At 39.5% G+C, this 21,633-nt stretch overlaps 1 protein-coding gene across 10 annotated transcripts in view; it reads right to left on the minus strand.

Moving 5' to 3' along the window:
• Positions 1–21,633, minus strand: part of PHACTR2 (phosphatase and actin regulator 2) — a 261,570-nt gene that overhangs the window by 49,821 nt on the left and 190,116 nt on the right. For 3 of the 10 annotated variants that reach the window (XM_072719391.1, XM_025997938.2, XM_072719440.1), the window contains exons 3-5: positions 14,997–15,077; positions 9,887–10,045; positions 3,904–4,143 (exon numbers count right to left, since the gene is read on the minus strand). In XM_072719391.1, the coding sequence (XP_072575492.1) occupies positions 3,904–4,143; positions 9,887–10,045; positions 14,997–15,077 (480 nt within the window). The remainder of the gene's footprint in view (positions 1–3,903; positions 4,144–9,886; positions 10,046–14,996; positions 15,078–21,633) is intronic. The other 7 variants (XM_072719407.1, XM_072719424.1, XM_072719415.1 and 4 more) reach the window with 3 other exon arrangements.

A 21,633-nucleotide genomic window follows, 5' to 3' on the forward strand; every position in this document is an offset into this window, starting at 1 on the left:
TGTCTGGGTAGAGCATAAGGTTGGGCTCATCACAAATTATGCATGTGCTATGACGTCTTTTTGGGAATGGAGTGGCCCACATTCAGAAAGCCTAGGATATATCCCTCTGGCTCCTTTCTGGACCAAAAGCAAATGTACTCAACTCCAAACCAGTTATCCCCATGGTTCTAGAGAGAGAAGTTGGCCATGCCAGCTCACACCTCCATCTGCTCCGGTGATAGGGTACAGTGAAAACACACGGCCATGTAGGAAAGACAAGTCATTTTCAAAATATCAAAAGGCAACTGGGTGATGGGTAGTAAGGAGGGCACCTGAAGTTATTTATGAGCACTGCGTATTATAAGCAACTGATGAATCACTAAATTACCTCTGAAACTAATAATACACTATATGTTAATTAAAGGGAATTTAAAAAATCTCTCAAGCCTCATAAAATATCAAAGGGCAGAAATTTTTTATTTTTATTTTTTTTTTACAAAAAATGTCTAAATGGGTAGCATTGGAATAATTTGAAGGGAAACAGTGTCATTCTCAGATCTTGTGACAAATACCCTTGCAAAGCCAATCTTTTTTTTTTTTAAGATTTTATTTTTTTATTCATGAGAGACAGAGAGAGAGAGAGAGAGAGAGAGAGAGAGAGAGAGGTAGAGACACAGGCAGAGGGAGAAGTAGGCTCCATGCAAGGAGCCTGACGTGGGACTCGATCCTCGGTCTCCAGGATCACAGCCTGGGCTGCAGGCGGCGCTAAAGCACTGCCCCACCAGGGCTGCCCAAAGCCAATCTTTCTTACCACTTATGTTCCTAGAAGGTCTTCATCAGAGGATGGTTGTGGCCACTAGAAGGTATTTGCCTACTTTTGGAATGGTGGAAGGGGAGGAGGGCGGGGAGTGGGGGTGAATGGGTGACAGGCACTGAGGGGGGCACTTGACGGGATGAGCACTGGGTGTCATTCTGTATGTTGGCAAATTGAACACCAATAAAAAATAAATTTATTATTTAAAAAAAAAGGATTGCCTTCAATCAAACCATCTTAAAAAAAAAAACTTAACTCTCTTTTTCTTTATATTATTTTGGGAAACACAGAATAGTCTTTTGTCTCATGACCTGTATGATCTATAAATTTCTCCTAATTGCCTCTTCTGTTGTAATGTTATATGTTTCTTTTTCAAGAGGGGTTAAACTATTTTCCACAGAACTATTAGAAAATATCTTGTTAGTATCGTGGAGCCAGCCATGACAGATATTACAGTAACTTACCTTTATTGAAGTCAGTTGGGGGAGGGTCAAGGGATGAAAAACAAAGGAATAGACAATGAGATATAAGACTTCACAACTCTGATATACTAAAAAAGATTGAGTCTCACTTGGTGAAAAGATCCAGACTTAAAAGATATCTTTATAGCTTGGGTCTTCATATTTTAGGTACACACAACTAGAATTCACACTACCCCCTGCTCATACTACTACTTTAAAATTAACAATCTTCACTTGCTAATAGGTAATAAGACAAGGGTATTAAGCATACTTCTCCAATCTAAATTCATCCTAAATTTATTTTTCACAATGACAATCTAAGGATTTGAAGTCTAAACATGTTCAATTATCTTTGCAGGTAAATTGAACAGAATCCCTTTCACATACCAATATATACCAATGTGTATTTTATATATATATGTATTTTTTTTTTAAAGAATATTCTTTCTTTCCTAACAGCTTTCCTAAAGTTAACTTTAGCTTGATTTAAGGAAAAAGACAATTTTTTCAATGTTGGGGTGCAATGTCAAGTCATAGTATCTTCTAAAATGACAAGACTTCGCTGAAATTAACCATGTTCCTTAAGCTACCTTGAATTAAGGCCGTAATTAAAAAAGTAAAACCACCTCTCTTCAGTTAAATACGTCTATCGTTAACACAATGTGTAACAATGAGAAAGGAAAAAAAAAAAAACAATATAGGAGATTTGACCTTACTTCACTCACAAAGCAGCTGAATGTGATAAGCCAATATCTGGTTATCTGGAGGTCTATACTAACAGGAATTGAAGAATCTTGATAGCTTTTACAAGAATTGAAAAATCTGACTAAAAATCAAGAGTTGCATCTGAAAGAACTTTTCTAGAAGGACATGATTCAAATAAAACAAAGTTACCATGTAGAATCTAAATGGTTACAAATGGAATATCAGTTGGATTTTGAAGGAGTATTATCAATATTTGATAAAAGGATTCTTGCACAACAGTCTTGTTGGTATAGTTCAATGAAACTCCTTTTTCTCTGGGACTGACTGGGAAGAGCAACACTGTTATTCATACTTTGGGCCAGTGGAGCCTCTCAATACAATGGACAACAGCATGACTGTGTTATTCTCCTAGGAACATCACGAGTCCATAAACAAACCTTCAAGTAAAATATCTGGATATAACTAAAAATCTCTGATGAAAGCTGTACCCTGCCCTGGCATTAATCACCAGCTTTCTTCTGAGAGAAATGAGAGAGCCCAAGCCAAGGCAACAGTGTGCCACTACCGTTAAGGGGCAGGAGGAAGTGAGAAAGTTTGTATAATTCCCAAGCATGGGGAGTTACGGCTTTTCTTTAAGAAGTGGGTCACCACCTGCCTCACTTCAAGCACTGCTCCTCAGGTTTGCTAGGCAGTCTGGGAAACACAGCAATGCCAAGAAGAATGGATGCATGGCAGTTGGTGCCTGAGGAAATGGCCTGGAGGCACTTTGCTCAGGCACTAACGAAGCACAACATTCTGAGACATTTCATTTCAGAGCTTATTAGTAGACAACCAGACACTCAAGGTCAAGAGCCAAAGAGAGGAGCACAGTAGAGAAACATCTATTGGTATTTGGAGGGCTGCTCTACTGTCCAGGAGGCCATTCTCTGAGCAGTATGAGTATAAATGATGGAGGGGAAAAAGATTAATATGAAGGCATAGCCTGGTAGCCAATCTGTAAGAAAGTTACCGATTTTGAGGAAAATAAGGTTTGCTACAACACAGCAGAATGTTCATGCATGTTTTAATAGAAAAATCCATTCAGCATATATACTTTGATCACTGTCCCTTTTTACAGCTGGATGATATGGTAGGTGTCTTATGCCACTTGACTAGAAGACTGGGAGCTCTATTTTGCATTAAATATATCTGATTTGAAAGGAAAGCTGGAGAGACATTACATGGTGTTTGTAAGTGGCTCAAACCACACCTGTTGATGTGTAATAGTGACTTGTAACTACCCTAGTAGGATGCTATTCCTCATAATACATGGAAATCTCAGGATGGGGGTGGACAGTGAACACTGAGCATGTGACATGACTTTCAACTTGGATGAAACAACTGTGATTCCAGTAGAGAGGGGTGGAGTGGAGCTGGACCGAGTGATATGAACCCTCTGTCCATTTGTCAGTAGAGAAACAACTATGTATGCTGAAAGATTTAAGATACTAAGATCTGGCAAAAATGTCAAAGATGTAAGTATCATATTCTTATATGCAACTTAAGATATCTTGAAGGAAAAACCAAGCCAAAAAGCCAGTCATAAACTCAAATAGGCAGAAGGCCAGGTGATGTGCAAATAATGTGATATCAGATCACTGCTATTCATCAGGCACACTACACCTTGAATCCTTCTATTGGTTCCTACACAGATAGTAGATACTTGGGATGAAAAAGGTCTAATCACCCAAAAACTAATGAGATCAACTAATCAATTGGTTGACTTTCCTTTGGTAGAGACAATAACAAAGGAATCTCCTGGGTATTCTCTAGGTCAAAGCAAAATCCACTGGTGTTACATTCTAAGACACCAGATACCAAAAAGGCCACCATTCCTAGAAAAAGTAATGAGCCCCACCCCAGAGCCAAATACCCTAGACTCCAGCCCACAGGGGGCATACTCACCAGCCTCTCGGGTCGTGTTTCGGCTTGTTGGCTTGGGTGGAGGGATGGGGGCCTGCTTACCAGGAGCCTTGGTAATTTTTTTAATAGGAGGCACTTCGTCAGCCTTGGGGCTTGCCCCAGCAGCAGCCCCTTTTGGAGGCACAGGTGTTTTTTTGGGCTTAGGTTTGGGTTTAGGCTTAGGAAGAGCTGGAGGAGATGGAACAGGAGCTGCCGGTGTTTCAGAGTGGTTTTCAGTGTTCTCTACAAATGAGAAAGTGAACAGAAGCAGACTGATACAGACACACACCATATAAATAGAAGGAGCAAGACATATGGCGACAGTGATACAAACACATGGCTGCTGGGCCTTTGGGAACCAGTGGGGTTGTTTACACCAGGGACAGAACAGTCAGGGGTAAAGAGGATCAAAGGTGCAAAGGCTGAAAGCCAAACTGGGGTGCACTGTCTGGGTACATTAATCATTTCTGTGATAAAACAGGGTTGCATAAGTTACTCTGATGAAGTTATGTTCAGGATGAGTGTTGATGTCCATGGTCAGGGGCCAACACTGGCCATGAACTGGTGGCTGCTGAATGAGGATATGGGTGTGAGTGCTAAACTTAAACTGAACAGAACTGGGCAGCCCGGGTGGCTCAGCGGTTTAGCGCTGCTTTCAGCCCAGGGCCTGATCCTGGAGACCTGGGATTGAGTCCCAGGTCAGGCTCCCTGCATGGAGCCTGCTTCTCCCTCTGCCTGTGTCTCTGCCTCTCTCTCTCTGTGCCTCTCATGAATAAATAAATAAAATCTTAAAAAATAAAAAAAACTGAACAGAACTGAAGGGCACCGAGAGTGGCAGATCAGTGCACTGCACATAATGCCATGAAAACTGACAGCAAGGCAGTGCCTAGATTACTTGACCTTCATGTCCTCTGTGCAGGGCCTTTCTCTCAGGAGAACTCAAGCCCCACCAACCAGAAAGTGATTTGAGCTTTGTCTCAAATTATGGTCAAAAATCAATCATTTTCTATGCTAAAGAAGGCTCTGTAGCATTTTTTCTAGGAAGCATAATGCACTGATGAATAAACTATTTTTTTTAACTATTAACATTTTCTTAAGCTCTCGCAGCGCACAAAGGCAGCTTCCTGCTTTCCAGTAACTTCCTCTGTCCTTTTCAAATAGTGTCACAACTACAGGTACAGAGGATGCAGAATCCCCCAAAATATCAAATTTGTTTTTGTTGTAAACACAAGTAACAACGTTGGAAAGACAAGGGTTGAAATTCATTAAAAAGAAAAAAAAAAAAAAAGTCGTACCTAAGGACAGAAGCCTCTCACAAGATTTTGCCTAACTGGAGGAGAAACAGTCTGAGTCTCTCATTATATAAAGTGAAGGCTCTGAATGTTTATTCATGTACTCGCATCTGTATTGTTTCTAATGGTGGCTGATCAAAATTAAAATAAATTAAAACACAGTTCTGGTCCAAAGAGCTAAGCAGTATTTCTTGAAAAATGAAGCACAATAAAACAAACAAAAAAACCCATAAGACAGTGTTAAGACAAGACTAACAAGTAAACCTTTACTGAATATATCCTTCCATTATCGAATGACCAGAAAGGTTTTAATATCAGAATGCATTGCATTTTATTATTATTTCTTTTGTTTCATTTCTCATTCTAGTGAATGTAAAGTGAGACTGTCATTTTTTTCACTACTTTCCCTCAGTCCATGTAGATAACTACCATAAGAATGATTCAAGTTATAATAGGTAATCAATAAAGCTTTTCTTTTATCTTCCCTCAGCCATGAAACCTACCATAGTCCCCTCCTGCCCCTGAACTTACTGGTATTTATGGTCTGAGCTACTTATTCAATATTTTCCAGAGGCTACTTTGTATGTGTGCCTTTCTATTCATATAGTGTGTCTTTTTAACTAAGTAGTGACTCTCCTAACCTAACTGGTCTGAACCAGAAGGCCACTTAGTCACCAACGTCAGTTAGAGTTGAGAATAATACAAGTTGATGCCACACATAAATCACTTCATTTTAACATAAAATTTATAAATCTATGTTGACTTGCCATGTCTTTTGACATAGGGCATGGGCCTACCCTTTAAATACCTTTTGATGTGACTCTGTAAGATTAGACAGTTGCATAATGCACAGAGATCAAGCCTGATGATACTCTCCATAGTGAGAGCCCATCAGATTCATCTGCAGCACTGGCGATCTCAATTCTCTTTCATGCTACAAACCTTCGCAGGTTTTAGCCTGTCCTCTCAGGCCTATCACTGAGATCTTTCTTTTTTCTAAGGTTTCAAACTCTAAAACTGCACCCCAAAGAATACAGTTTCTGGGTTTGGGAGGGAGGAGATGTTCACTCTATGACAGTTGGGAGTGACAATCCCAACTAGGTTAAAAGTGAACATGCTGCATGCAAGCTCTTGGCATTTGTGGACAAGCACCATCCATACCTCTGTCCTCTATGAACTCTACCAATGCTGTGTGCATGTTTGCTATATAGCCAGTATTTATGTATACTCTGTGGAGAACACTAAGGGGTGTGTGTGTCCCTGTATGCAAACAGTATGCTCTTCTGACTAAACTATGAATTCCGTTAGTCTAAAATGTCATAACCCATTAAACAAAATGCTTTAAACATGAGGTTTATTCAATGAATATGACTGGCTGATAGTTATTACCACCACGTTAGTAGAAAAAAAACTCTCTGCTTGTATCTGAGAGGTAATTAATGAAGTCATTATATTTTTTATTATTACCATGTGACCTGATGACATGACATAAACTAATGGTGTATGAGTATTATCTTTTCCAGAGGTGGTTAAGGAAGGGGTGCCTATTCGCTCTGGGTTGATACAGATACTATGTTCTAAAACAATGTGTCTGGAGGATAGCTATTTATTGTACTATGGCTCCTTCCATCATATGGAATGTTCAGGTCAACACTCAGGAACAAACCTGAGAATAGCACATGACCCTCCCTTTGCCAAGAAAGCACCTCTGCCCCAATTCCTTTCCTTCACCTGACTACCTCCTTGTCTCCTTCAGATCTCAGTTTGGAAATATCTGCTTCTAAGAACCAAATTTGATCCCCATTGCAAGCTCCCCTGGCTGCATGTACTCAGGCATTCCAGAGTACTTTGCATCTTGTATGGCAATTGCCAGTTTGCATGTTGGTCTCCTATAGCCTAGGATCTGCTCAAAGCCAAAGATTATTTTTGACTTGCCACTCCTTTCCTGGCCCCAGCAAAGCCTTACCATGTTAGATCTTCATTATTATTTGTGGAACAAATGTAAGTAAGTCACTTTTACTTCCTTGAAAGCTCTCTATAATACCTCAATAGATCTGATACCAAATAATTCTCAGATTTCTTATATTTAATACCAATATATGTATAACAAATTGAAGGTCAGTTTTTCTTGTATATTTAAAGGCACTTACTGAGAAAGAATAATGGGAGACTAAAAGCCCTGAAGGTTTTAAGGGAAAAGTCTCCAGTGTTAGGTATAGGAATTCCAAGATCACTGTACCAACTCTGGATTCCAATGCCGTCTGGAGCCCCAGAAAAACCTAAGGGTCCTTGGTGGAACCTACACACAATGCAGTGTATAGGGCATTTGTCACTTGTTTTGTTTTCATTGACACTGATGTGGCAATTATTAAAGAACTGATATATTATCTTAAAAAGGTATACAAGCATTTGGGAGTTTAAAGGCATGTAATATGGTTTTGCAAATATGATCAACTAATAGATGAAATAGCATTCTTGGATAAATTGGCTTAATGTGAAAGGAAAGGGATCATTTCACCCCCCACAAAGGAAATTAAGAACACCTAAAGGATGAATTAAGAATATGGAATTGTGGATTTGCATGCTAGTGAGACCATGAAAGGACCAGAAGTAAAAGTGAATCTTGGGTTGTTTTTTGGAATTAAACACTGTCTTTCCAGAGAAATCAATGGTTATCTTTGTTTATGAGGCATTTTTTACTTAACAAAATACAATGTAATGTGAATTATGAGTGACATTCTTTTTATTCTCAGGAAATGGCTTTCCATACCAAATGCCTTCCCTCACTCTCAGTGTGGCTCTGGCAGGCACGCCATCCACACAGTGAGGGGGAGGCCTTGTTGCTTTACTGGTGGTGTGACAGCATGTCCAGCATTCCATCTCTTTCTGTACAGACCAGCCAAGCAAGATGCTATCTTAGATCTCGTTTGACCAAAAAGAACTGAACGTACTAATTCTAAGTAAATTAAACAAAAACACTTCTCATGTATCCATGGACCTATGACTATGAGGTCTGCCATCTTTTTAGAACACCAAGACCTGCTGGTTTAATTAATATAAAACTATCAACAACTTTTTATTAAGTTGATAAGGAAACATTTCCTTTGAAGTTTGGCCAGTCCACTGACTGACATCCCACATAGACCAGGTAAGCACCAATGATGGTTCTATTACATAATGAAGGGTGTGATTCTTGAATGTGAAAAAGCCATACCAGGGACAAACCACAGATGGCTTTGAAATTTAACAGTTTGGTGAGACAGGACAGTTGGACTTAAAAAAAAAATCGCTACTTGCATGAATACTTTCAAATTAATACCACTGAAATTTGTTTAGGCCTATTTTCTCTTTATGTTCCAGGAATATGATCATTAAAAACATTAGTTAACTTCTTGTAATCAGTATTTGTAAATTTAACCAGAGTCTTTCAATAGAACAGGACTAAGTAAAGCCCCATGAATACTATTCTTAATACTGAATAAATAAAGCAAAATAATAACAGATTGTTCATAGAGGCTTCCAAAGTTTTTACAGGCTAATTTATATGCAAATAAAAAGCTATGGACTTCAAGAGAAGATGATTTTAAGTTACAACGTCTGTCAAATGCTCTTTCGTTTTCTTTGTCTTTAGAGGATTTGGATCAAGAACAGAGGAAGAGAATGCTTTCAGCAGTTTCTAAGAATTCTCAAAATGCCTACAGGACCTAAGCTAGGTCTGAGAAATTTTTGCCATCCAACTCAGAAGGAGACATTATAGAACAGGAAATAGTCTGTTTCCTGAGGATTCATTTCTATGCTGCATGGAATCATTTAGAATCTCCCAACAAATCCGTACATTGTAGGAGTTTCAGTTCAGGTTTGCATTAAGTACAAGGCCCGCACATGATAGCAGTCGCAGGGAGAGGTAATCAATCAGGCAGTGATGAGGAACTTGTGAAATGTTTTGAGGGATCCTTGATAGACACAGATTTTGCTGGTGCCCTAATTGACTATAGTATATTCACTAGAAACCAAGGTCTTTAAAGAAGCCTTCAGGAATGGTATAATTGCCCCTGGCATATTGTGAAATTTCCAGTTGCACAGACAAATCATGAAGCTGAGACTGTGGTCAATATAGCAACCAAAGTCCCCAGCATCTCTGTGAACTACAGTCTTGGGTCTTTCTCAAAAATGTCTAGAACCTGGACTAGAACCTATAATATTGAGTGTATGGATGCCATCAACCAAGCTCCCACTTTTGGAGGGACAATGCTGGGCTGAAAGAGTCATCTTGGCTTTGACATTCTTCCATTCCTCCATATTGACATGCTCACACAGGTCAGTTTTAACTGGGAGAAAGAAATATTCAGACTGATGGCATTTTTTTCTAAAAATAAGACTAAATACTGAAGGAAAACTCCCGAAAAAAGGATAATATTCCCAGATATCTCTAATGATTGAAGAGGCTATCCCTTCTGATTAATAATGTTAACTAATACTTTTAAATAAAAAATTAAATTATGTGCTTAAAAAATGGATGAATGTGGCTGAGAAAACCATCCTATTTCTCTTCACTCGTTGAAATTTCTCTCTTCTTTGTGTTTGCAAACCTGTTCTCTAACTGGTCTTAAGAGTCACTACTTGGACACTAAGACCTGATTCTCAATGTTGAGCTGTATTGAAGTAAAAGAAGATGGAGTTTCTCTTGATTTTACCTTTCTTATCTTCTGCCTTTTCTTCCAGAGGTGGTGCTTTTTCAGCTACAGAGCCATTACCTTCTTCAGATTTTACTACATTTTCCTCTCGGGTAGATTCCTCTCCGATGGGTATCATGTGCCCGTTTGAATTTTCAAAGTTAACTGTTACATCTCCATCTAAAATGGGGAAAGAAACACCTAGATGTCTAATTTGATGGCTTTCTTAAAACCCAGTTTTCCAGTTACTAGGACTGTAGGGTTTGGGTTCATGTTTCACACCCTGGGAACCAAATACATCCTGCATAGTTTCACCATGTTTTACTAAATAATTCATTCAAATGAAAGAGCTAGAAAATCCTTAGTCTTGGGGGAAAGTAGCAATGGAGGGGATGTCCACATGCCCTTTCAGGACAGTAGAAGTTATTATCCTAATTTTACAATATCCCGGGGCAACAGAGCCCTTCTCTTCTTGTGCTGAGGCTTTGTTGAAATCAGTACTTAGGAGTTTCTTTGTCATTCACAAACTGAATGGTAATAGGAGAAATCTGAAAAATGGAATAAACATTTTAACAAGCACTGAAAACAAAAAGTGAATATAAATACACAAATAACACGAAATGTAATTACACATAAAAATGATTAGAGGCGAATATGAAAATACACAACCACCGCTCTCAGATGATTGCATCTGTGATATGTTAACTTTACATAGGAATAAAATTGCCACTCTGTATTCAGGGAAAGATGGTAGCGAGGCTAATTTTATTTTCATTTTCTTATTTGGTGGAGATATTAAAATGTACTCAGGTAATTGTTACAAATAACTGACCAAAAGCCTTTAGTGTGGATTAATGATAATTTGAAAACATTAGGGAAAGAAAATGTGGAAAAAAGTAATTATAGAGGAACTTTTAAAAAATCACAACTGAAAATAAAATTTTTAACATGTTATCTAAACCAGAAATACCTAATATTAATTAATCCCTGAACTTTCATAATTTCTAGAAGTTTCTAATGTGAATGACATTTTGCATAAACTCTTAATTCAGTGATGCTTGAAAAGATGAACCCTAGATCATATTTAGAACATTTTAAGAGGCTTTGCTACCACTAGTAAAAAAAAAAAAAAGTTTTGACTTTGCAAACTTGAAGAAATGCATGATTAGAGTTATTTTTATGCAGTCTTTGATTAATCTTACTTTGGCAATGATTATAAATAAAACAGAGATCATCTCTCAAATTTTCATTAAGTATAATTGAACTGGTTTGGCTCAACAATAAAATCCATTGGCCTTCTTCATAAAAATAGGCATGACATTTTAATAATAAAAATACATATCATGGAATTATGTCATGCTCAAAATGAAAAAGCAATCGTTACTGAACCACATAACTTCCAAGTACCTACAATCTGATTCCTGTATAAAAAAGTAAAATAGATGATAATTGAAGGCAATGCCATTGTAAATAAATCTTAACTATTTCAATAAAATTAGGGTAATACTTTTCAAGGAGTATAGGTCAAGCCAAAGGTAAACTAAAAGATTCTTAATTCTTATTATTAGATTCCAAGGAATTCACTATTAAAAACAAGGGAGAGGAGACACAATGTAACATTAACATCCAGATATTAGACACAGGAAAACTAAAAACTAATGTAAGAATGGAAAATCCCAAATAAAACAGAAAACCATCTCTTTATACAAAACTCTTAATTTTTAGGTAACTCAAATATAAATTTATCTTTGATTACTTTGGCTTTAGTATTTCAACAAAAATATGTTAAAGTCATGTTAATGAAAACTTAATTACATTTTAACTCTTATTATGCTAAAATTCTTTATTATTAGGTTAAATAACTGATTTTAAAATCTAGAACAAAAAAAGCCAGAGAGAAAATTACATTGTCATGGTGCAACAAGAAATTGGATTTTCACATAATATTCAGAGTCAACAATGTGGAAAGATACTTACTTTGAGGTCTGAAATAAAGCTAGCACGTATGAAAACAATGGTAGAAAAAGGAGACCTAGATGTGATAAATATAAATTCAAGAATAAAGCAGAGAACTGAAGTTATTAGTAATTGATTTGTGTGTGTACACTGAAAAAGTTTTCTAGTTTTGTGCACTATTGTAGAGTGAAAACAAGTTGAATCTTTGATATAGTGTATGTAAGTCATTAGAATGCACGCAAACATGCCAGCAAAGGAGAGCTGAGAAAGATGCCGTGGTTATAAGTGATAGGAGCACTTGTGTGCAAAGGAAAAAGCCAACTCAGGAAAGGTTGTAAACTTCAAGTGAATGAGAGAGAAAGCACCCACAGACATCAGTGGTGAGACAAGTAGCAGGAGAGTGTTTGGGGGCCTTCCCTCTCTTTGGTCAAACAAGTGTCTCTGGGATATAGTTAACAGAGAAACAGAGATGAGTAGAAAGTTATTTGTGACCAAACAGTGAGCAATTCACTCATCAGAAGGTTAAAAAGTACACCATGGGGGGAGAGAGAAAGGAGGCTGCACAGCAGGAAGCAATATCTCCATGCTCTCATGCTAAAGCTTAGAGAAAGGATGGAAGGAAAGAGCCAGAAAATAAGGAATGAACTTGGACTAGACCTAGGAATTCTCAGGAGAGAAGACCAATTGTTGAACTTTGAGATGGAAGTTAGATGTTAGTGTAAAAAAGATCATCTAAAAAGGAATAATAATAATAGCTGGGAGTGAGGGTATGGGGTGGTATGGCATGAGGTCAAACCCAGGGTAGCTGGAGGGATTCAAAGAGTCTATCCAGCTCCCCGATTAAAGGGCATAATTGACAATAACTGTTAAGAGCTCATGCAAGGTCAAGAAGATCAAGGAAAAAAATGACTCTTCACTGGCAGAAGACAGGAGGTTGTCACCAAGCACAGCAGCTTCCAGTCTCTGGCTAGGGCTGAAAGCAGACCGAAATTTTCAACATAATTGTTTTTGGAAAAATGACAGAAAACTATTTTCTCCAGTCCTTGGCTGAAAAGGGGAAAGACTCTATTTACAATCGGCATCACCAGGAACTTTCAAGGATTAGGTCATTTTTTTTTGTTTCGTATAGGGACCATAAAAAAGGCAGAAAGTAAAATTCAGCAATTTATGACTTCCCAAGCATTAAACCTATTACATTATGTTTAGGTGAAAAATTGTTTTGTTCTTTGATGTTTTAAAACTTTTAATATTCAGTCTGCAGAAGTGACAAAAAGGTCAACTAGTGTCAGATTTCTGGGAAATAAGTATAGGAAATTGTAACCCATCAAGTGCATAGTTTAACAGATGAGGCAGTACAAAAGCCAATCAATACTAACCATTTCTTTAATTTGACCAATGTCACTCGTTTTTAGAAAAAGTCAACTCTTTTCTAGGTATAATTTTTAATCAGAACAAAGGGAGTCTTTATATCTGTCTTTCATACTCATTAACAGTTTCAATCATTTTCCCATTTTTTCTTTTAAAAATTTCCAAATAAATGACACCAAACAATCACATTAGCCCACCCCAGAAAGGTAATCGCTCAGTGGATCTGTAATTTCTCTCCTACCCCTGGAGAAATTAGAGGGGAGACAAATTTGGATACTGCAAGCCTACTTTCAACAAACAAAAAATTAGGGATGTGTTTTTTATTTTTAGAAGTCCCAGATAGGAAATAAATAGCTTCGTGATAATAGAAAATCAGAGAAAACATAAAGTTCATTCATAAAACAGAATGATTAAAGTATAATAAGAGCAGAGATTGAAACAAAATGCCTAAATTATGAGGGCTCAAGGGCATTATTCAGTCTAGACATCCCAATATTCTTTGAAGCAGGAGTGAAATAGTGAAGCATTTCCTAGCTCCACTCTGGAATTATTCAGATGTTGGAAAAAGTGTGTCACATGGATTTATAAATAGTGAATTCCAAAAGATGTTCTTTGCAAGGAACATTTATCAGGAAAAGAATTCTGTGATTTTAATTCTAAATTAATAGCACTTTATTTATTCCCATAAAAGTATAGTAATAGTACTTTATCCCAGCTAATGTCCAGGGGGTGGGGGAAGGGAAGGCATGAGGTAAATCAACAATTTTGCAACAAAAATTTCCTTTAGTTTTAAGAGTAGTAGGAATGATGAAATTTATTTGGTATTGCTTATTTGGAGAAATAACCAATCTTGGTGTCTTCTTCCTGGGGGTCTATTTGGGTTTCTATCTAAGCCTTGTCTTTTTTTTTTTTTTTAAGATTTTATTTATTTATTCATGAGAATACAGAGAGGGGAGAGAGAGAGAGAGAGAGAGAGAGAGAGGCAGAGACACAGGCAGAGGGAGAAGCAGGCTCCATGCAGGGAGCCCAACGTGGGACTCTACCCTGGGTCTCCAGGATCACACCCTGGGCTGAAGGCAGCGCTAAACCGCTGAGCCACCTGGGCTGCCCTAAGCCTTGTCTTTTTGAGCAAGATTCTACCTTGGGAGGATAGAGAAGAAAGGGGAAGATAATTAGGGGTAGGGCAAACAAAATACTTGGATATAATAATTGTCAGTGAAAAGGTGAAAGACAATTAGATTCAAAGAAATGAAAAGAGAGCAATACTAGGAAAATTACATGAGAGAATGCATAAAGCAGATTAATTTAATTTGTTCATTCGTGCCTTATTGATTGTACATTTGATTGTATTATAGAGTATAAAGAACAAAAGATACATTTACTACTTCTTTTCCCTCCCTTTGCTTTTACTGGTAGGCGTAGGAAACCATAAGGCAGGACGCAATAGCTCTGCATCTACTCAAACAACCGAGTTAACTTGTATAGAAGGAATGAAGCTCAAGAACAGAAGAGAAGTCATGTAAGCATTTGTATCTTATCTGTATCTTCAGCCCACATACCTTTGTAGAGCTTTAGGGTTAGTGACATATGGTGAAGGACTCGCCAAAAAGGTCATTGAATTTCTTTTCTAGAATACCTTAGATTTTCTGCAGCCCAAAAAGGCATTCGGAATTAAAGCAAGATTCCCAGAGTGCCATACTCACTTCTTTATCTCCCCAAGACCATGATCATCTTAAATTTCAAAAGAAAATGAAAGACCAAAGAATAAAGGATCAGGTTACTTTAAATGTATGATTAATTTCCTCACCTTGATCAGGCAACTCCTTAAGAACGCCCCTTCTTATCAGCTCCTCTCTACTTTGTCTTGTGGATATCTTCCTTTCTAATACTTTTAAAAAGAATAAGCATAAGTAAGAATCAAGTCATTGCTTAAAATAATTATGAGAAACATTCCAAGTAGAATTGAGCACATTTATTCTGTTCATCTGGGGACTCAAACTCCAGTTTTTCTAGTGGTCTACCAAAACATGTGGTTGAAGTCAATATAATTAATTAGGACAAGAGCAAAGGACTGTAGCCCGTGCTCTGAAACCCAGCCACTGTGCCTGGTCCTTCAAATGATGATGTCTGGCCAAGAATCCAGAAACATTATTTCACATCAGTTATAGAGCATTTCTATACTAATACTAATCTACTTCTCATTTTGAAATATTCCTTTTCTTTAGGCATTCTAAAACAGAGGCTTCCATGAATATGCAATATATACAAAGAATACATTATGCTTACATTAAAACCAAACAAACAAACATTCAGTAAATATTCAGGTAACTCCTTTGAATCCCAGAGAAAAAGAACTACTTTTGCAGTGTTTTCTCACACCCTCTATCACAAAAGTCCAACACATCAGATCTCTGTAACTCTTTTCCTTGCCATACTCAAAAGGTCTAGCATGTTCTGGTATATCCCCTGACAAATCCCAAGTCAGGACAATGGAGTCAAGTCATGTTTTCACAGGCATGTCAAGGGATGGGAATCTCAACACTGCCTCTTCCTTGTTCTGGAAGAATTTAAATTCCTGTTACAACTTCAGAACGGGTCTTAGGAACTAAGGGTAAGATTTTGATAGTATTCACCTTATGTGTATATAACATTCTGGAACCCTGCCTGGCTAACTCCACTCCCCACTTCGAGGGGCCAAGATGCTGTATAAAATTAATATAATCTACTAATTATCTGAGCCAATATTGTCCGAAGTGTGTTCTAGAGAACTCTCTTCCTTCTAGATGACCTGTTTGAAAAAGCACCTTGACACAGCAAAAAGGGGCCACAGAAAGGGCCTAGGGCTCTTTAGAGAGAAGGAAAGGTACATTGGTGGAGACTGGGTAGCCACAGCAGAACTGGATTCTGATTTTCCCGAAAATTCCTATTCCGGGCCTCAGAATTTGCAAATCCTAGAGCCACATGAACAACATGATTTCAAGACCAAAACTAAACTCCATTACCCCAAGCCCTGCCTTGACACATAGAAACAGGGCTCATAATAACACTAAGGATGTGTTTTTTGAGGGTGCTCCTGGTGATCTGTCAGGGACACTCTGAAGATACAGAAGGGAGAAGGGGGTGTGTCCTGGGCTGACAGTTTTGTATGAAGCACTTGAAAGTCTTCAGTAATGACATGAGCCCCAGAGTACCAAAACTTAGTCTCTCTTGAAGAAATTGAAATATTTTTTTTTCCTTTTTTGATAACCAGTAATTGTGTATTTCCCTTTTGTCCTGGTTGCCAGAAAGGTCAGAGTAACATTTGATATTAACACAGATTTCATATGACAATTCATGGATGAAATCTGTTTCCTTCTGCTTAGAGACCTGACTTCATTTGTATGTTATTTCTAGCATCTGTGCCCGTTGTTCTCGGTTTTGTCAACATGTTTTTGGATAGAATCAGAAAGTAAACAAATCAGAAAATGAACAAATGAATGAGTGAATGAAAAAATGGTCAAAGAATGATAATGAACACCTCATGGATTCAAATGGACACATACACGGAACCTTCCCCTCTTCCTTTAGTTTGCAACCCACCCCTCACTCTACCCTCCCTCCAGAAGCATGTAACAACAGCTCATTTAAATGCCAGTGAGTTCTTTTTTTTTTTTTTTTAAGATTTTTATTTATTTATTCATGAGAGACACAGAGAGAGGAAGAGACACAGGCAGAGGGAGAAGGAGGCTCCCACGGGGAACCTGATGCGGGACTTAAATGCAGGACCCAGGATCAGGGCCTGAGCCAAAGGCAGATGCTCAACCACTGAGCCACCCAGGGGTCCCTAATTGCTGGTGAGTTCAATGAACAAAGTTAACTGGGTGTAGGGGGCCAGATGGAGCTGTCTTTTTATGTAAAACAAGAGCTGTTTACTACAGGAGAGCTTCAATTTGTTCAAGCTTCTGTCAAAGAGAAGAGAACTCACCTCCTGTCAGCACAAGGATCCAAACAATACCCCTGATGACACTATGGGGCACTAACACTGTGCAGGTGGTTCAGAGGAACCCTGACCACTGGATTCAAGGATTGCTGAAAGATACCTCATCCAGCTCCAATGCTGTATGATCCTGTATCATTCATTAATCAAGGCCATTCTGTAATTTCTGCCTTGGCATCTTTAAAAGTTTTCACTCTTGCACTAAAAAAATACTCTGAGAGCCCAGAACATATCCCATTTTTGTTTCTGTCTTTCTAGTATGGATCCCAGAGAATGCTTCAGTTTTAGTTTCAAGCTTTCTGTTGCTTTAATTCTAACTTAATCTCAGTTGAAAAATCCCTCCTCTTTCTTCCTTGTAAAATTCTGGAGCTTTGAAGCAGCAGCCTGGCTTCCTGCCAGGAATCAAAACCCACAGCTTTGTTCTTTGCTCTACCTCTTATACACCGGCCCTGATAGGAAAAGGCCGTGGCGATTTGTTTGGTCTTTGGCTGAGCATGTTTTTAACACATACAACAGATAACTGTGTATGGAGCCAAAGGGAACAAAGTGCAGGGACTGTGCAGAGAAAGTATGTTGCTAAGGCACAAAGTTTCAACCACTGCTCTCCCAGAAGAACAAGTATCACACTCTTCATCTTTTAAAATATTTGCCTCATGTTTACATAGTGTCTGTATGTTTGCAGAGCACATTCACTGGACACTGTTTCACAGGCTTGGAAGTGCTCTGCATTGGAATGAGTCTGAGAGGTCATTCTCGTCCAACAGGGCCGCACAAAGCAGGAGTCATTTCAGGAACATTCCGGAGATGTGTTCACCTGCTTGAAAACATTCAGAGGCTGGACAGCCTCCTCTGGATATCTGTCACATTCAGTCTTAGGAATGTATTCCTCCTAAGGAGTCAGAACCATACTCCTTGTAACTTTAGCATGTTAATCCAGCCCATCCAGGGTCCCTACAGCTCTAGAGTAAAGTAAGTCATTTGTGACGGGTGAACAGCATGAGTTAGCTCTGTGTTCCCTGAGAGCAAAGCGGGTTATTGAAGCCTCTGAATCTGAGGTCGAGCATCCAGCCAGCTGCTCTTTGACTCTGAAGTTCACCCTAATCAGTGCAACAGCAGCAATGATGTCAGGATGTCTGCCTCACAAACACTGCTGGGGAAGAGACTTCGCAGGGCACAGATCACTGGAGGCAGTAGCTAGGTCTCTCCATGAAAAGTATTGTTACCAGTTGAGTAAATAGCTCATGGTTACTCACTTTTATCCCCCATCAGAAAGAGCCTGTGTGGTTTTTACAGGAAGATCAAGCAAACCCCTGAGTTCTGTTTTGCTCCCTGGACTGGGTGAGTTAAAGTTCCGACAGTTCAATTGTGATTACAACAGCACACACGTTTTTCGAAGCAGTGAAGGATGCATTGTGCTCCCATTTTCCTGACTTCATGCTTTTACTCCAGCTTTTCAAATATTTGAAAAGGACAGAGCTTTCAAAAGCATCCAATGGCTGTCCATCTGACTTTGAACACTCTCTCTGCTCCTCGACATGGTCTTCACAAAGCCCCCCAGAGACTGACCCCCCATAGGATGTCCTCTCCCAAACGTGGGATCCTTCCTTAATCGCTCCCTCCTGGCTCCCTCTGCTCCGGCCCCTCCGGCCCTGCTGCTTGTCCGCTGACACAAGCAGCAAGCCCCTGCATGGTGGCCTCTGTCATTACCAGGATGGGACTTCCCCAGACCCCACCAAGATCATTCCATCACTTCCTTCAAGTCTTTGCCCAGAGGCCACCTTATTGGAAATCCCTTCCTCACACACCCAGTGTGGACTAGCTTGTTCCTCTTCTCACCTTTATCCATTGTATCCTGCAAAATACATCACCCCTTCTGAACTGGGACCTACTCTGTAAGCACAGACTCGACGAGAACCAAAATTCTTGTTTCTGTTACTGCTGTTTTCCCGACAGCGCCTTGCAGGCTGGTGGAACTCAGAAAATATGTGCATTTGTGGCATAAATGAATAAAAGAAGACAGGCCAATAATGCTAACGGTCTTGTTTGCTACCCCTTGCCCACCTCCAGCCTAGGAGGGAGCAAGCAAGGCCTGTGGCAGAGCTCTATGAACAGGAGGCTTCTGTTTTCTGCCCCTTCTACTTCTTGGCTGGGCTCGCCAAAGGGAAAATCCTGAGCTCTCTGTCCTATGGCTCATCTGAAAAAGTCTCTGTGCTCTGAAGAAGGAAGGCTATAGTGTGTAGAGGACAGACGGCGGCCAACTAACAGGGTGTAGCACACGACTGGGCTCATCATAAATTTTAAATGATTTACGATGTCCTTCTGGGCACGGAGCCTGCACTCAGGAGCGGAGGCCGGGGCATATGCCACCAGCGTCTCGCTGTGGATGCGCCGCCAGGATTTTACACTACTCTGGGAGTATCTGTGAGAGTAAATCTTGCAGTCAACAAGCCACTTGTGTTTTCTTTTGGCGAGGAAAGAGAGTCCTAATTCTCAATTCTAACGCTGTTTAATGACAGAACAAAACAGAAGAGCAATTAGACTATTGAATACGAGTCCGTGTTATCTTTTTGGTTGTGAGTGCTGAATGGCTCACTGTAAGACTGTGACAGGAACAGGGAACTGCTTGTCTTGTGTTCAAGTGTTCATAAGAGCCCGGCTTGGCTTTGCCTCACCTCAACAGCAGTTACAGAAAACAGAATGTCAAAAAACAAAACAAAACAAAACAAAAAACAAAAACAAAACAAAACAAAAAAAAACAGGCTCCTTTTTTAAAAGGCCCTTCACTACAGCACAGCGAAGTCCTTTAAAGAAGCCACCACTACAATGCCACCCAACGGGCCATTTGTAAAGACTTTCCAAAACATCTCAAGAACATAAGGCAGTGAAATAAAGCCAACATCCCCCCCCACCCCACGAAAAATGCTCAGGGGGCTGGCTATTTTCATTTCTATCCATGTCTCTCCCCTGCTTACAAATCCGACAGACTAGGGAATAAGCTGAGCCCCTCCAGGCCGCAGCCAGGCTTTATAGCTGGTCCCAGTGGGCCATCCTTGTCCTCCCTCTTGTTCATCCTTTTCCACAAGTCCATTGTTAAAGTAACCTTACTCTTACTTTTTGCCATTTCCTAAACATTCCCTGTACCTCCTCAGCCCCATTCCTGTGCTGTTTCTAGAATCAGACCCTTGGCCTCTCCCTCTGGTGAAATCTTCCTACAATCCTAAAAACCTCTTCAGACAGCGCCCCCTGCAGGGCGCCATCACCATTCTGGCTGACTAGAGGCAATAATCACTGTTCTAAAGCACTTTAAAGTGACTTGTCTGAGGGCACCCGGGTGACTCAGTCGGTTGGGTGTCTGCCTTCCACTCAGGTCATGATCCTGGGGTCCTGGGATCGAGCCCCACATTGGACTCCTTGCTCAGTGGGGAGCTTGGTTCTCCCTCTGCCTCCCTGTGCTCTCTCTTGCTATCTCTGTCTCTCTCTCAAATGAATAAATAAAATCTTAAAAAAAAAAAGTAACTTGTCTATATCTCAGCTTTTTCATCTACAAAATGGGAGAACAGCTGCTACCTTTTCTGGTTCTTCTGGCAATAAATGAGTTAAAAAGCTCAAGTGCTTAGATGAGTACCTAGAAACCAGAGAGCCCCAAATGTTAGCTATTACTATTATTTCTGTTATAGCACTACTTTTTCATTGCAACATATGGACATAGTTGCATATTCACATGACTCCAATCCCTATGAGGAATGTCTTGTTTATCATTTCATCCCCACCACGCCCAAAATGATGTATTGCACTACGTTTTTGGTTTTGTTTTTTGAAGGAGGGAGGAAAGGTATGTCTAGCACTCTTTTCTAATCCTTTCTACTTATTATCTTTTTAAAGATTTTATGTATGTTTGTATGTATGTATGTGTTTATTTATTTATTTGAGGGAGTGAGAACGCACATATAAGCAGGGGGAAGGGGCAAAGGGAGAGGGAGAAGCAGATTTCTCGTTGAGCAGGGAACCAGATGAGAAGACTCAATCCTAGGACTCTAGATCACGACCTGAGCCGAAGGCAGAGGATTAACTGACTGACCCACTCAGGTGCCCACCTTTTCTACTATTTTATAAATAGCCCTCCTGATAGCCTTTGAGGAACCACCTTCCTCCTCATTCAGTCCATGCTATTTGTGTAAAGCTACCCCCAATCCTGGGCTCTAGGGCACCCAGGCTTATCCAATCAGGGCCTGATATCTTCCTTCATTGGTGACTGATTCAGAGAGGGGCTGTGCCTAAGTTGTACCAATGACATCCAGTCTAAGAATTTCTGGAACAGGAAAAGAGGGCTCTCTCTTCTTCCGTATCTGTTAAAACTACCTGCAGATGAGCCTAGAGCTGTAAGTAGTCATTTTGCCTCCATAAAAGTCTAATTTAAAATAAGAAAAGTCCATACTGAGGAACATAGGCTTAAAGGAGACAGATTCCT

Source organism: Vulpes vulpes, chromosome 1 (genome assembly GCF_048418805.1).
Source record: "Vulpes vulpes isolate BD-2025 chromosome 1, VulVul3, whole genome shotgun sequence".
Taxonomy (NCBI): domain Eukaryota; kingdom Metazoa; phylum Chordata; class Mammalia; order Carnivora; family Canidae; genus Vulpes; species Vulpes vulpes.